Source organism: Aotus nancymaae, unplaced genomic scaffold, assembly GCF_030222135.1.
Source record: "Aotus nancymaae isolate 86718 unplaced genomic scaffold, 86718_ANA_hifiasm-v0.15.2.pri h1tg000006l, whole genome shotgun sequence".
NCBI lineage: Eukaryota > Metazoa > Chordata > Mammalia > Primates > Aotidae > Aotus > Aotus nancymaae.
The window spans coordinates 73,875,404-73,893,164 of record NW_026988417.1 but is presented as its reverse complement, the minus strand read 5'-3'; the positions used below and the strand labels follow the sequence as shown (position 1 = coordinate 73,893,164).

The 17,761-nt window shown below is 34.8% G+C and overlaps 1 protein-coding gene across 2 annotated transcripts in view; it reads right to left on the bottom strand.

Moving 5' to 3' along the window:
- Positions 1–6,461: 6,461 nt before the first annotated feature.
- CFAP299 (cilia and flagella associated protein 299) overlaps positions 6,462–17,761 on the bottom strand; it is a 622,065-nt gene continuing 610,765 nt past the window's right edge. For both annotated transcript variants that reach the window (XM_012447076.2, XM_012447077.2), the window contains one exon: positions 6,462–6,695. In XM_012447076.2, coding sequence (XP_012302499.1) covers positions 6,600–6,695 — 96 coding nt within the window. In that variant the 3' untranslated portion in view covers positions 6,462–6,599. The remainder of the gene's footprint in view (positions 6,696–17,761) is intronic.

The window sequence follows — 17,761 nt, the reverse complement described above, 5'->3', positions numbered from 1 at the left end:
CTTACTTTTGAGGGTTATGTCAAACTTAAAAATATAGATAACACAAATTCTGCATACTTTTCTATAATATGGAAAAAGCCAATTTAATGTTGATATTTAAATAAATCTGTTAGCTATAGCATTAAGAAAACTATATATGAAGAGACAAGCCACAGACTGGGGAAAAAAACATTTGTAAAACACATTTGATAAAGGACTCACATCCAAAATATGCAAAGAAACTCTTAAAACTTAACAATAACAAACAACCCAATTAAAAAGTGGGCAAAATATATGAACAGCTACCACATCAAGAAAGACATAGAGATGACAAATAAGTACATGAAAACATGCTCAACACCATATGTCTTCAGGAAATCACAAATAAAACAATAAGACACTACTACACAACAATTAGAATTGCTAAAATTAAAAAACACTGACACTACTAAGTGCTGACTAGAATGCGGGGCAACAGGAACTCTTATTCATTAATGGTGGGAATACAAAATAGTATAGTTACTTTGTGAGACAATTTGTCAGTTTCTTACAAAGCTAACCCATATGATCCAGCAATCATGCTCCTAGATATTTACCCAAATGAGTTGAAAACTTACGTTCATAAAATCCCCGGACACAAATGTTTATGGCAGTTTTATTGATAATTGTCAAAACCTGGAAACAATCAAGATTTTCTTCCATAGGTGAATGAATAAACAGACTGTCATACATCCATACAAGGTAATATGATTCAGTGATTGAAAAAGAAATGAGCCATCAAAGCCATGAAAATTTATTGAGGAAATTTAAATGCATATTGCTAAGTGAAAGATGCCATATATGATTCCAACTGTACGACAGTCTAGAAAAGGCAAAACTATAAAGACAGTAAAAACAGTAGAGTTTCCTAGAGATTTAAGAGGGTAAGGAGGAAAGAATGAGTAGGTGGAGCAAACGTGATTTTCAGGACAGTGAAACTGTTTTGTATGATACTGAAATGGTGGGTACAAAACAGCATGTATTTGTTAAAACCTACAGAACTGGGCCAGGTGTGATGGCGTGTGCCTGTAGTCCTAGCTACTTGGGAGACTGAGGCAGGAAGACTGCTTGAGCTCAGGAGTTCAAGGTTACAATGAGCTATGATTGTGCCACTGCACTCCCGCCTGGACAACAGAGTGAACCCTGTCTCTGAAAAAAAGATTAAAAAGAAGAAAAAAACACCTATAAAACTGAACAACACAAAGAGTGATCCCTAATGTAAACTATGGACTTTAGTTAACATTTTTCAATACTGGTTCATCAGTTATAACAAATATATCACACTCGTGCAATAGGGGAATCTGTGTGAATATGTAATGGAGAAAAGGTATATGGAAACTATCTGTTCTTTGTGTTCAATTATTTTGTAAACCTAACATTGATATAAAAATATAAAGTCTGTAAATTTTTAAAAAAATTGCATGAAATTCGATATTCAGTGTCCATAAATCAAGTGTTACCGGCCAGAAGGGAAAGAAAAAACTACACACATAATTAAGTGCTCCTATAAGAAGAGTTGCAAAATTTCCAAATAACATACAAGCAAATCAATTTGAAAAATTTATTGAATAAATTCAAGATGCATTTTAACTGAAAAGCGTCTTAAAATTTATATACAAAGCTTATCATATAACAATTTTATTTATAAACATAGTTTTAATTGATTAACAAAACTGAATTTGGAAGAAAACACTGATACACATTCCTGGTGAAATATCCAAAAAAACCCGAAAACAACTTAGGAAAGAAGTATCCCTCCCAGTAAAAATTCTAACATTAAATTGAGTCAACATCTACTTACTAAATTTTAGCAAAGTTTGTTTCAAAGTACATGTTTCAAGCGATTTTATAGCAGATATTTCTGGTGATGTCTTTTCAACTCATGAAAATTTCCCTCTCTGGAAACAGCCCTTGACACACAGGGATGAACCTCTAGGTATTATATCTAACCATCTGACCCTGACCATTGATGATTTATTCAAGAAGGAAACCCTGACACTAGTGTGGTCAATCAGGTTTCCACTCCTGGAAATTCAAAATGTGGGATTTACATAAAGGGACTGGGGAGAATTTGGAGCTTAGCTCTATTACTGCCAGTGCTTGACAGACAGAGAGGCTTCCTCAATTCCTCTGTATTCTTTCTTTCTCAAGTCTTAACTCTGGATTCCAGTACCTTATCTCTGTTTCAATGTGTGAGGATTTTTTCTTTTCTTTAGTTTTTGTCTTTTTTGGGGCTTGCAAGCAAACAAACAAAATCTCAAAAAATGCCAACTGAGTCAAATGTTCCTTCTCTGAAATTCTGGACTTGGGAAAAAGTGGTGGAAGGGGAAGGAGAGGAGGGAGGGATAGTGGCAAGGAGATAGGGAAAGGGAGAGAAAAAGAGTATGAGACTCTAGAATGGTTCAGAACATATTTTCTGTGACAACAGAAGCTCTAGAGAAACACAGAGGCTGCTTTCCAGAAAGAGGAAATGATGCATAGAGAGAACTCAATACTAGCAAGATAGACAAGGAATTCTGAGAGTGTTCAAGTCTTTGATTATGATTATTCCTGAAATATAAACATATTCCTTTCACATCTAACTTACTAGGCGAGTCTCTTCAGCTGGGGGAGTCTACAAATATATTGAAGAAACAGCAAGGAGGAATCATAGATGTTTTGAATATGAAGGGACCTTTAGGAGCCAAAGTCTGGAGAGATAAGCTAATGTGCCCAAATACCAACTCAGCTTCACAAATAGTCTGGTTCTTAATGTGCTTTATTCTTTATTGCATTGTTCCACTCCTTGTTTCATTTCCCTTCAGTTGGCTAGTTCATTCTTCAGTCATGCCTCTTTGGCTCACTGTTCTTTATGGAGATTATCATGTACATTTCACATGTCCCCTTTCCTTGGTTCTGCATTCAACCATTAGCTTCAGGTTAAAATTACTTTCTTAGTGTACCTGAACTCATTCATATCAGTTCCCTAATCGATCTCTCTTCTTTACTGGGTGTAAATCTTCTCAATAAGTTTTCACAAAGGACTTTCCAAGTTCCAATAGCTGCATTAGTGTGACTTTAGAACTGTGACAACAGGTCAAGTTAAGACTTGAGAGATAATGCTCAATACAATCAGATGCCATTAAATCTTTTATAGGGGTTGTATCCTGGCCAATAGAAAGAATATGAAAACAATTTAGAAATAGAATGACACCACGCATAGACTCATGAATGACACCACGCATAGACTCATTGACTATCAGTCAACCTCAGTTGATGATAAAACTCAAATCAGATTAAGAGTATTAGATAATAAGAAATTTGAATCCAGGGCACTTAGACAAGACCGCCTTAATTTAAAAGGCATGATGCTGGAATCCTCAGAGGTCTAGACTTGGCTTAGCATTGGCCATTAGTGTCTAATCACTGGGAAATGTCCTGGATGCTTGTAATCTATGTGCCATGCTATGGTCTGAATTGTCTGTCCAAAACTCGTATGTTGAAAACTATATGCTCATCTGTTAGAGATATGGGTTCTAAAGAGATAATTAAGTTAAAATGAGGTTAGCAGAGTGGACCTTAATCCAGTCTGGCTGGTGTTCTTATAAGAAAAGCAAATTTAGATACACAGAAAGATACCGGGGATGTGCACAGAGAGGGAAGAGCATGTGAGGACATCCAGAGAAGATTGCCATTGGTGAGGCAAGAAGACAGGCCTTAGAAGAAACCAGACCTACTGACACTTGATCTTGGAAATCCAAAATCCAGAACTGCGAGAAAAGACATTTCTGTGTTTAAGCCACCCAGTCTGTGGGATTTTATTAGAGCAGTCCTTGCAAACAAATACATCTCAAAACCCAACTTAAATTTCCAATTAGTATTTACTGTCAGTAAATTCAGTTCAGAGGCTAATATAAAAACTACTTGTGATAATATAATTGACTTTTTAGTACTTTAAAACTTAGCATTAAATATAGGAATAAATTGCAAATAATATTTGTCATTTTAAAAATTGTAAATACCTACATTTAAAAATAAGTAGCTATGTTTTAGAGAAGTTGGCATATTACAATACAGAATATCTAACAGATAAGTCTTGTTATTCCAATTTAATGTGTTATACTTGAATAATTGACTCAGACATGATTTTAAGTTTAAATTTTATGCATTTATAAGCCATACTGGAATATCTTAAGCAAACTTAAGAGTCATTATATTTATTCCATTAGGTTTAAAAATAGTCATTTAAATGCATGGGAAAGCTTATTTTAGCTAAAAATTTTAAATCCTTAGAAAATTAAATATAATAAAGTTTATAATTAAAATTTAAAATGTTCAAAGGAATTTAGTTAAACTATAGAAGGGCCCATAAAAGTGTTAAAATTTGGTCAAATCTATAGATAGAATAAAAAATTCATACATTACAAAGTATATGAAACTATGGTTTTTAATTTATAAATTTAATAAGTCAAACATTTATTTTATTACAACAGAAAAGTTGTAAGTACACCAGCAAAAGCTTTTTCCCCTGAATTATTTATAAACAATCTACTAACATGATTCTTCCTTGAACTCTAATGTAATTTCCTACATTTAAGAACATTCTACTACATAACCACAATATAATCAAAAGTAGGAATTAATCTAACCACAATATAACCATCAAAATTGGGAAATAAATATTCTTATATTACTACCACTTAATCATTAGAACCTTAAATTTTTGCCAGTTGGAAAAATTAAATTTTCACCAGTTGCCCCCAAATTCCCTTTATAAAATAAGGATCCACTTCAGAATCATGTGTTGTATTTCATTGTGATGTCTTTCTCTCTATTCTTCTCCAGCCTGGGACAGTTTCTCTTTTTACCTTCACTGTCATGATCTTGACACTTCTAAAGATTACAGGCCGGTTATTTTGAATAACATCCTTGGATCTGGGTTTGTCTGAGTTTTCTATTGATTAGATTCAGGTTATGCAACTTTGGAAGTATTATTACAAAGGGGACGCTACGTTCCTCTGTTGCATCAGATAAGCCTTGCTCTTCCAATTTCAAATGTCGTATTTGACTATTGACTGACACATGAATCTTATTTGCTATGGCATAATTTCATTTTGCTTCATTACTGACAATATTTTCTTTGATAATTTGCTGAAAGTGGTATCTGCCATTGTTTTCTCTGTAATTAATAAATATTTTATAAACACTATATCCTCTTTATTATCTAATTTCCAATTTATTCATGTCTGTAGATCAACATGGACTCATTGCTTCTTATTTTATCTCTGTAATTATCAATTTTCTGATGCCCCAATTGCCCCAGATTTGGCCAGAGGGTACCCTACAAACTGAGTTCCGTGATCCTTTTGATAAATCCCATTTGTTTTTGAGAACTTTTAAAATTTCTGGCACAAAACGATATTCTAGACTCTTGCATTTTTCCTGCTTCAGCCCCTAAATTAGTTGTTTTCCCAAGGATCCCCATCTCTGTTTTTTTGGTGGAAAATGGTGTTGAGAATCTAAGGTCTGGACACTAGGTACGCTCATTGACATTGGTGGGTGGCTGCTCCTGGGCTCTTCCAGTGAACAGAGTGAGGGACTATATATGCACATATGTATATTCTATATCTATTCTATATATTGTATACATTGAAAGTGATGCGATCACCCTGATATGCCCAATTCCAATTTAACACCACTCCACTCACCCTACTTGGGATCTGGCATATTGTGCCAAGCCATCACCTTCCCCGTGAATACACCCTTGCATTTGAACTGTGACTTCCTGCTTTGGGCTCTCCCAACCCCACACCTAAGCAGATTTCCACTGGGCTTATCTCCACCTAATTGCCTAGTACAGGGTTGTTTAAAAGGAAGCAAATTGAATGGGAAAAAGAAGAGAAATAACCAAATATTATTTTTTAATAAAAAATGGCCTTCAAATAATATCTTTTCTGCCCAAGAGTCACCTACAGGGCACAGTAGGAAAAAAAAATGCTTATTTCTACCATAATGTCTTGATTTTTCTAAAATCTAGTTTCCTTTAGGTTTCATTTCCTGAGCTTCATTGTTACAGGATTCATGTTATCTAGGCATACATGCATATTAAACACTTTCATTCATTATATACATCATCTCATGGGATATTGCAGATTTTACTTACTTGTTTAGCACTATTGAATAAACCTTGTATTTATATTTGCTTATACTTGACTGCCAATTTAGGACCCCTTAACAGTCAATTTTCAATGATTTTAGCAGCTAGCATTGCTATATGGCAAAAGCTTGGTCCATTCAATTTAGCAATAGTAGGATCTGGAACAGTTTTTTCGTTTTGAAAATCTGAGCTACATAATATGTCACCAATTATAGTATCTTTGAAGTAGCACCAGAATTCTCTCCCATGAACTGTTGCAATCAGCTTAGAGGCTATCTGTGTAATAAAAGGACAGTCAATATTACAGTTTTCTTTCTAATTTCTTTATTAACTTTATTGTACTAATTTGCCTTCCAGCTACAGAGTTGATTTATTATTCTAATTTGCGCTGTCTATGGAATTTATTTAAATTTAGTAAAGTATTAGGAAACTAACTTGTTGGTGCTTAAGTCTTCCTTCTGGAAATGTGGTCAAAAATGACAGCTTGTATGTAGAGTTCTGTTGGAATAGGGATTCTAGTAGAGTTGTCACCTGGCTGCGCCTAAAGTACATAAATTACATTGTTAGTCAAGTCTATGCAAATAATTGGCCTTACTTTTTCTTTTTTTCTTTCCTTTTTTTTTGCTTTATATTGTAGAAAACAAAACTAGCAAGGCTATTTCCATGGACGTAGATACATGTCCCCCACCGCCCCCTGCCCCAGTCTTTTTCTCAGGAGTGATGATAACTCCAATTAGGAGCTTTGAGGCCCTGGGTTGTGATATTACTGAAAATGCCCAGGATCAAAGCAGTGTCACAGGCTCATGTTTGTCTAGACTCTACTGAACTCCATGAGTCACTAACTGTAGAAGGGCTTTACAAACACATGTGACTTCAGGGTAATAATTCAAAAAGAATCCTATCTTGATTTCAAGTTTGTCATATAATATCTCTCAAGTTTGGGATTGGTTCAGACCAGTGGAAGTACCTGTCCATGGTGAGCTTCACATAAAGCATCTTTCTCATCACTTCAAAAACTATTTGATCTGCTTTTATTTTTTCCTTCAAATTATAAGTTTTTAAAAGGATTTCATCTTTTTAAAAAAATTCAGGATAGCTTATCATACTAATAGGCTTCTAGAAAGCCTCTATGGAAACAAGAATTTATTAATATGGTATTGACAAGGAGAGAAGAAAGAAGTTTGGGTGAGGCTGATGCTTCAACAGATGGGAAAAAAATGATTCCAAAAGAGTTGCACAATATGTAGAATTAGAAAATTTTAGTTACTAGGCCTTTTGTATATTTGATGTAAAAATGAGATTATTTGCTCTTTTAAGAAGAGATAATTATAAATTTAGAATTGAGGATAAAGAGAAGCCTTGGTATTGCCTTTTCCACATGGTACTTAATTTATTGTGCTAAACAAAGTGAGTGTCCTGACTGTGCCCCCATCTAAGTTAGTTTCGCTTTTTATTGTTTTTGTGCTATTTTACAACTCTTTAAGTTGTATAAAATTGATAATAATGTGAAATATCTTGCCCACAAAGATGCAAAATAATTGTGCCTAGTGAAATTCAATTAATCATTGTCCTGTATAGAGACCTGTTTTGTATCTATTTTATTTCGATTTTCCTTATTCCCTATGCAGATATGTTCCGCTCTTTGAATTCTCCTTTGAACTGGCTATAATATCTAACTGGTTTCTTCTATAATTAATGAATTAAATGAAATAATTTGAACATTTGTTATATCTGCATAAGAATTATGATTACACCCTTTAAAAAATTATCTTGTAAATATTTTGGAGATTCTACTGCCAGTAGTTGGTGGATTCCTCTGATAGATGAATAACCTGCATGATGGAAGTGTGTTGTACCCCTGGGGGTCTTAAACCCAGACTCCCAAAGGTAAATCCCTAGTAGCAATAGAAATTTAACTCTGCGGATCTTCTGTCTCTATATTTTCCTTTTTGGCTATTTTTGTGTATTGTTTTTGTCTTTGGAACTTTTGAGGTTGACAAATTATTTCCTGCTGGTGACAGCAGTGATTCAGAATGTTGTGGGCTAGCCATTGTGATCTCTGTAAAAGGATTAATGGATTATAGAGATTTATTCTCCTTATGTGATAGACAATAATCTTTTTTTAAGCATTTTATTTTTATTGTTTGTTACTTGTCTGTTTTGAGCTCAAATTAGGACTCTTGGACCCATCAGGAAACAGTAGAACTCTTTGATATATGAACTGGTGATTTTTTTGTGTGTTGTGTGATAGACAATAATCTTTTTTAAGCATTTTATTTTTATTGTTTATTACTTGTCTGTTTTGAGCTCAAATGAAGACTCTTGGACCCATCAGGAAACAGTAGACCTCTTTGATATATGAACTGGTGATTTTTTTGTGTGTTTACTTCTGATATGTGGCTAACACTTAGATCTGAAGTTATAAGCAGTCTTGTGTCTGTGTGTCTAGATGCTTATACTTTAGAAAAACCTTTATCTCTTTTTGAATGAATGCATAATATTTTCCTCTCTCTGGAGGGTAATGAATTAGATTAAAATATCTCCTAAATTAAAGAAACTCTGTTCTGATTGGCTTATAGAGTTCTTACATAAATATGTTCTTATGTAAACCAAATATTCATAAAATTCCAAAAAATTAGAAAATTAAAAGTTAAATTGTGCTATACTTAATAACTCATTTTTTAAAATTTTTTTTTATTGTACTTTAGGTTTTAGGGTACATGTGCAGATCATGCAGGATTGTTGCATAGGTACATACATGGCAATGTGGTTTGCTGCCTCCATCCCCCTGTCACCTATATCTGACATTTCTTCCCATGTTATCCCTCCCCAATCTTCCTATGCCCGGCTGTCCCTTCCTTAGTCCCCCGCAACAGACCCCAGTGTGTGATGCTTCCCTCCCTGTGTCCATGCATTCTCATTGTTCAACACCCGCCTATGAGTGAGAACATGTGGTGTTTGATTTTCTGTTCTTGTGTCAGTTTGCTGAGAATGATGGTTTCCGGATTCATCCATGCCCCTACAAAGGACACGAACTCATCGTTTTTTATGGCTGTATAGTATTCCATGATGTATATGTACCACGTTTTCTTTATCCAGTCTATCATCGATGGGCATTTGGGTTGGTTCCAGGTCTTTGCTATTGTAAACAGTGCTGCAGTGAACATACATGTGTGTGTGTCTTTATAATAGAATGATTTATAATCCTTTGGGTATGTAAGAACACCCTTTCTCCTTCTTCTTAATAAATCTGTAATGCATAGAAATTTAGTAGAATCTACTTTATAAAATGAAATGAAGCATTTGAAAATGATATCTGATTTTCATTTATTCCTCTAGGACTCAGAAATTATTATTGTCTTTTTACTTACCATGGCCATTTAGTAATCTGCATCAGTTCAGTAAGAACCTGTTATCTTTTTACCAGGATATAATTGTACAGATTATAAAACCAAAGCCTTCTTTGTAATGTCACGTTTGAAAACAATGTTCATTGAATCATATAGAAACAGCGACTTTTAAGGAATTAAGTTTGATTTGACTTATGGAGGTAGTATTTACAGAGACCTTCCAGAAAAACTGGTCTACTTCTTGGCTTTAATGGTCAAGAATATTGTATACTATGTATAACTTATCTTAAGATATCTTGAGACTTTTAAAAGAGACTAATTTACCCAAAGTTGTAGGTTTTATAGGTGAAATCTTGTGGACAGAATTTCTTGGATTTAGTTTTCAAGCATCAGGATGACCATTAATAGAGGGCTTTAGAAGTCCAGTTTGAGATTTCTTGTATTTCTTCAAAATTGTATAGCTTTAGAATTTACAAACTTATGGTGACCTATATGGTAAAATAACACTTTTGCTACACCTATATAAACAGTAAGGCAAATCTAATAAGACTAGCTATATTTTATGATCAAGATAACCTTTCAAAAATTATTATGATAAAAAGAGGGAAGGAGACAGACTGCCAGGGAAACTTGTGAGAAACTTTGAAATGGGCAAAAAAATCAAACAGTGGGTATCTTAACTATTCACTCATTTAGCCTTTCTCATTTAGGATCTATATTACAATTCGGCAAATTGTAGAAATCCAACAATAATTCAAATAATTTTTGCATTGATTTTTACAGACCCTTTTAAATTTATATGTAAATATTTTAAAATCTGTTTATTCACTTTTTATGTCTCTGCTCTTTGAATTCTCTGGAACCAGTTGTAACACCTTACTGGACTCTCATTAATTAATTAATGAGTTAAAGATCTTTGCCACATGTTTACTTTATATCTATGTGAGAATGATGCTTCTATATTCTTTTAAAAATTGTTTCTTAATAATGTATAAAAAGAGTGCTAAAAGCAGTCACACATACACAACAGTAACAGCAAACAATGTAACTGGCTGAGAAAATTCAGCACTTAGAAAGCTCTCCCTTCACATTCATGGCGCTATAAGGAGCTGTGAAAATATTACTTACTGCCTGAAACCATTACTGGGTCCCAGGAGAGATGGCACTCCAAGACAAGTATAAAATATGGGTAAAACAAGACATTGGAGTAAGACCAACAGTAAAAAGTTACTGAAAAATAATAATTGGTGGAACAAAATGAGAAGATTCTAATCTTATTCTACCAAATCCCAGAAGAATTACATATTTAAATGTATCAAAAGAACATAAACAAATTTAGAGCAAAATATACCCAAATATTTTTCTGATTGTTATAGAGCACTCTTTTTAAATTCAGAAGCAATCAGAAAGAGAAATCAGTAGTTAGGACCATAGAAAAATTTGAAATTTAAAGTTTTGCATGCCAAAACAATTGTAAACTTTAAAAGATAAATAAATTGTGGCATGTCACCAAAAATATGATAGCCAAAAGTTTTCTACCCTCTATACATAGAACACTTTGAAAATTTATTTTTAAATTCCCTCTAAAACCCTACAGGAAAGTAGGTAGAAGGCAATAACAATTCTAGAAAAAAGGAGATTGGGAATGGTGGCTCAAGTTTGTAATCTCATTAATTTGGGCAGCCAAAGTAGGAGGATTGCTTGAGGTCGGAAGTTGGAGACCAGCCCGGGCAACATACTGTCTCTAAAACAAACAAACAAACAAACAAAAAACAAAAAAAACCGCAAAACACTTAGGCATGGAGATTAGTGCTTGTGGTCCCAGCTATGCCAGAGGCTGGGGAGCGGGGATGTGCTGGGGTAGAAGTGGGATCATTTGAGCCCAAGAGTTCTAGGCTACAGTGAGTTATGATTGTGCCACTGCACTCCGGACTGTGACAGAGCAAGACTCTGTCTCTAAAATAAATATATAAATAAGAAATATTATATACTAGCATGCATATAAAAGAAATGTTCATTTCCAATAGTAATAAAAAATGCAAATCAAAATGACTCCAAACAAATTTAGACTGTGAAGTTAACAAAATTAAAAAGTATGCAAAATAAAGAGGGCATGGGAAATGGGAAATTTTAAACAGCCCAGATATAATTGTAAATTGACATGGTCTAACTGCAAAGCAATTTGACAACATGTATCTAAAGCTTTACAAAATACATATATTTTGACTAAGCAGTTTCCATTTTAGAAATCTGTCCTAAGTGGGGGTAAAATCAGAAGCTTGATTGTAGAGAGTTGTTAATTAAACTGAAGGGAAAGCAGAAACCAAGCTAAATGTCCGTAAGTGGGAAATTCTTATACCAATTATGACTAATTCAAAGGATAGAATATTATCTACAAAATTATTTTTTCTGATTTTTTCTTTTCTTTCTTTCTTTTCTCTCTTTCTTTCTTTCTTGTTTTTCTTTCTTTCTTTTTTTTTTTTTTTGATACAGAGTCTCCCTCCAGGCTGGAGTGCAGTGGCATGATCAATCTCACATCACTGCAACTGCTGCCTCCCAGATTTAAGTGATTCTCCTGCCTCAGCCTCCCAAGTAGCCAGGATTACAGGTGCATGCCACTATGCCCAGCTAATTTTAATATTTTTGTAGTAGAGATGGGGTTTCAGCATGTTGGCCAGGCTGATCTTTAACTGCTGACATCAAGTGATATGCCTGCTTCAGCCTTTCAAAGTGCTGGGATTGCAGATCTGAGCCACTGTGCCTGGTCTATCTACATTATTTTCTATTTTCTTTTTTCACTTAATAGTATATCTTGAACATCTGTACTAATCCATCAACGTCAGTAAATATGGCTTTAACTTTTTAAACTGCTACATACTGCTCTTTGTGTGCATGTATCATAATTTAACCATTGCCTGGTCAGGAACATGAAAATTATTTCCAGTTTTTAACTCCTGAAATGCAAAACGATCATTCTTTTAGAGTTTTCATGGTTTCTAAGGTAATACACTACTGGGAAGCAATCTTCATTCACTGAGCACCTACACCGTGGCAGGCATTTTAAACACATCCCCTCATTTAATTTTCACAACAACTGTTTGTAAATGGCTATAAAATTTTAGATTTTTACAGGTGAGAAAACTGAGGTGAAGTGCTCAAAGGGGTAAACTAATTTTCCCTAATCACAAAGCTGATAAGATCTCTGTAACTTCAACTCATTCTAAGTATTGCCCCTCTTAACAACTTTGCTTGGCCTGAGCCCTGATGGCCATTTCTCAGTCTCTTCCAACTTCTTCTGCAGTTTTAGCTGCTTTCAATTGCTTCCAAGTATTTTAGAGAATCCTCAGGTCTTGGCGAATTTTCAGGTGGGATACATTAAGGTACTCAGGCAGGTCTTTGAATAACCTAAAATACAATTATACTACTCTGTATATGGTTATGTTTGATTTTTTTTTGTTTGTTTGTATCATAAGCCCATGAAACTTATCAGATTTTTAAAATAAGTTGTTTTCCCCTCAAAATTAAGAACCTATCCCCTTGGTACAACCTCACATACTTAAGAGGTAGTTTTCTGACCTACCAAGTTGTTGACATTTTTGTTCGTTTGATTGTGTTTTTCTTTTTCAAGCTCACCTCAGCTGTTTGAGGCAATGTGTATGTCCAGGGCCACCAATGTACATGCCAAAGATATTTCAGCCAGCAATAACCACTTATAAGTTAGCAACATGAGATTTTTGTCTCTTGCTAATGGTCTTGGTCACTATTCATGCTATTGTGTTCCATATTCTAATAAACTTCAACTCTCACTGCTTCGGGATTTCCATTTTTGAGAAATTATGAGTATTTGCTGGGAGTGTTGAATGGCTGAGAAAACGTCATGGGAGTTAACTACTTGTTCAATTGTCGAGACCCAGAAAAAAACATGCTCTTTCTTTGAACTAGTAATAATCCCTCAACTGTGGTCTTGCACCTGCAATGACACCATGCCTGATTCACGTGTTTTCTGATGCCTGCTTCTGTGTTATTAGTTATCAGTGTTTTAAGATCATAAGGGAAACGATTATTTTGTTCTTATTCAATCATTTCATTTTGCCAGGAAATTAACTTCTACTCTCTTTTGTACTTCTTGATTTGAGGTAATACATTTTGTGAAAAAGTGGGCATGAACTGTGCCTAAAGCTCTCTTTCTCAAATCTCTCCTTTCTTATATCTCTAGGCCATATGGGCCACTTTTACTTTTGGCATCATGTTTTTTGATTAGGCTGCTCTTGGAATTAAAAGCTTAAAATAATAATTTTTCTTTGTCAAGTATGCTTTACTGGGATATGTACCTTTCTCTTCATTGCATATATTCAGCTCAGATGTTGGAGGCTTATCATTTATACTCTTATTACTAAACATTCACATACATATTTATGTATATGTAAAATTCTAAATTCAAAAAAATGTATTTTTTTCTTTCCTCTAGCTTACATTTCTTGTGTTACAGTTCATATATGAGTTCATGCATTGGACATTTATGAACAATGTGTTTATCTCTTGGGGTTGTTCCTTAAATACTGCATATAAAATTAAAGTCAGTTTTTCAGGTCAAGTGGAGGACATGACATTTAAGTTTTAGGAGTTTTAATTCATAAAAGCCAAGCTCTGTTATATAATTTTAATGTATTCCTCATGGCCATCTATTTTAGCAGTAGTTAGTTGAGTAAATACTTAATTTATATGTGATGGGCTTTCAGTTCAGATATACCAGGTGATTACCCAGAGGAGAAAATGTTTAAAAGCTACTTAGTATGTGGGTGTTTTAGGACTATAATCAACCAAACATTCAGTAATTTGGGTAGCAAAACCAGAAAGTTGGCAAGGCCTCAGCTTTACTTAATAACTGTGACTATGCCACAGTTAAAAAGCAACATTTATAAGAGGCCTCCAAGGAAAATCCAGGGGCCAAAAAGGTGGTGTTGGTGATTCAGTAGATATCCCCTGCTCCACTGGCCCAATATTAAATTAGGTTTACAGTGGACTTTGAAGAAACATTTCTGAGACATTGAGGAAAGCATAGCCTTGCTTAAAACTTCTTTTCAGCTTTTTGTTTGTTTGTTTGTTTGTTTCTTAAAAAGGATTATATGTGGCTCCTGTAAAAAGCAGATTTTAAAACTGAGGACCTTCACTGAAGGGCGAGGTTCCAAGAGGTTGAATTCAGACCATCTGCTGATAGGATGTAGAAATGTTATAGGATTCCATTTTGAGAATATCAATTTCAAGGCTGTGACGGGTTAGGATTTTAGGGTCTGGGAGGCAAGGGAAATGAAGAGGAGCCAATGACCTCAGAAGCAGAGGTGGCATTAAACAGGTAATGAACACTTTTCCTACTAATAGTAGCAAGTGCTTGGTGGGGGTTGCTTGAGAGGGCAGGACAGAGGAGAGGGGAGCTCTATTAAGATGTTGCTGGAATCTTCCTCTAAATTAAAAAAACTGCAAAAACAAAAACAGGTGATTTTATTAGTTGAATTTATTTTTAATTTTAAGCCTTATGTGTCTAGTCTTTTGCTCAGAGAAAAAGAAATAATTTGACATATTTGTTTTTAGCACTTGTAAAATAATAGATAACAATGACTATACATTTATTTTAAAAATAATAAAGTAATTGCTACTCTCATTCCCCCATGCACCTAACTCATTGCCATTACCCTGGACAAATCACCATTTACCCTCGAAAGTTCCCCCAAAGAACCCTGAGTGTTAATTCATTCATCCATCTACCTAGGCAGAAAAGCACTGAAGTCAATTACTTTGTTAGTTTTTAGCTAAAAATTGCTTTAGCTCTCCACGTTTTCAGTGCCTAAGACCCTAAAATATTTTAAGTTAACCTCAGTTTTTTTTAAGAATTATTTTTGACTCTACCATTCATTTCTTTAGCAAATATTTAATAATCAATTTATTCACCCCACAGATGTTTACTGGTGTGCAGGCATGGTGCTAGCCTTGGTGATACAATGGCAAAATGTCCAGAAAGAGTTCCTGCCCTACATTTAACAGTTTATGCTTTACAAGTTTCTGTCATGTGTATTTTTTCATTTGAGCCTTTAGGCAAACTCACTTCACAAAATGAAGTTCCATGAGGCAGTAATAGCAAGAATGTGTAAACCCCCACATGCCCCTACCCACTCTCTGGCTTCCATAATGATCCAAATAAGAAGCAAAAATAGCGGTGATGGTGATTTATTAGCAGAATCATTTACTGCAGTTGTATCTTGTTACCAGCACTCTTTGGTATATGGTCTGTGCTTTCTGGTCTGTGCAGTCCCAGGAATGTGTCATTTCAATGACTTAAAATTAAGACTGTTGAAGTACAGCTTATTTTATAGGAATCAAGTTTGATTGCTTTATGCACATACATTAAGGTGAAGCAACAGCTAAGACAATAGTACTATGTAAACCAGCTAATCTTTAGAGTTACCTGAAGAGGCTTTTAAAAATATAAATTCCTGGGCCTCACCATAGATAGATTTAGTTTGATATCTAAGGACAGAGCCTGGAGTTCTCTGATTGGTGAATTTGAAAAAGAGAGGAAGAGGAAATGTTTTCCTGAATTAATATGAATTGCTCCTAATCAACCCATGGCAGGCTTGGTACTGATAAAGAGCTCTTGTGACAATAGATTACATGCCAATGTAGCTCATTGTTATGTTTGAACAACTGTGAACAATTTTCAAATAGAGGAATCTGGGCTTAATAGGAGTATTGATACAAAAAGAACAAAGAAATAAATCCTGCTAAATACATGCACAGTCCACATTGCACATGCCTTCCAAACTTTGTGACAATCAGCATGGAACCAGAAAGTCATATTCTATAATAGTGTTTTTTGTTTCACTAATGTCCTGCATCCGATAGAAACCATACATCTCTGAGATTTTTCATGTCTTTTGGTTTGCTTGTTTAGTTATCAGTGATTTACCAAGTAACTATATTCAAGATGTACTCTACTAGACATTAAATAAGATAACAAAAAGAGAGCTTGCCTTGTAAAATTTCACATTTTAATATAATTGATCTTCTTTTGCATTATAAAAGCACACCGATGAAGTTTAGCCAACAGAAAAGTCATGTCACCTACCTTCAAAATGGAATATGCATTTTCATACTTAGAAATTTTGATTATAAGTCATTGTGACACACATGGTACTGAATCTCCTTGAAGTGTATAGAGTGGCAAAAACTAATTAGATTTGGCTTCCACTTTTGGAGTTCAGTTATTTTCCCAAGACTTTTCTGCCATGACTCTCCTTCCTACACTTTTGTCTCAACCCTTCTTACCCACTAGAATTACCCAGGGTATTTTTGAAAAATATCAATGCCAAAGCCTTCCACTCAGACCAATTATCCAGCATTCTTGGGATGGGCTAGGCATCATAAGTTCTAAAGCTTCCTGGGTGATTCTGATCTGTGCTGACAGCCACTCTGTAGCCACAAGGAGGTCCTCAGCCTTCTCCTCACAACCCTGTGTTCTGTGCTCCCATGCCTTTGTGCGTGATTTTCCTTTCTATCAGAACACCCTTCCTCTCCAGTCCTCATGTCCTCACCATACCCACCCTTCAAGATCCAGTTCAGAGGCTATCTCTTTTATTAACTGGTCTTTGAACATCTTTGGTCTAAAGTACATTCTGCCTCCCCTGAATTCTTACAGAACTTTTTCTGTCCTCTCAGGTTACTTTCTAGTTTGCCATGTCTCTGCATATATTTTCCCACCCACTCACTAGTTAACCTGTAAGCTTTTTAGGGCAAGAAATCTACCTTTCAGATTCACATTAATACCTCAAAGTGCTCAACAGTTGCCCAGGAAACATCAAATGAGGAAGAGTGAAGTGGAGGGAAAAACAAAGAGGTGTCAGACGCCCACCCAGCTCACCTATTTCCTCTATACTCATCCAGCAATAGTGTCTCTCTCCTCTCTTCCACACACACGTTCTCTGTCCCCCTCTTTTTTTTCTGAGTATTGGGGCAAAGTGAGGTCTCTCAAAAACTTTTCTAGATAGATATATATATAAGTTCTATATACGCCTGAATGATCTGGTAGTTGCAATATCGAAAGTATCAACTCAAAATTTGCCAACTACAGCAGGACCTCTACTTCAGTCCTTTTTACTTTTCACCTGGATTACTGTTATTCTGCTTGTCTTCTCCAGTTTTTCCTTCCTAATCTGTACTACTCTACACCTTCTAACATTAATTTTCATCCTGTTATTTCCTGCAC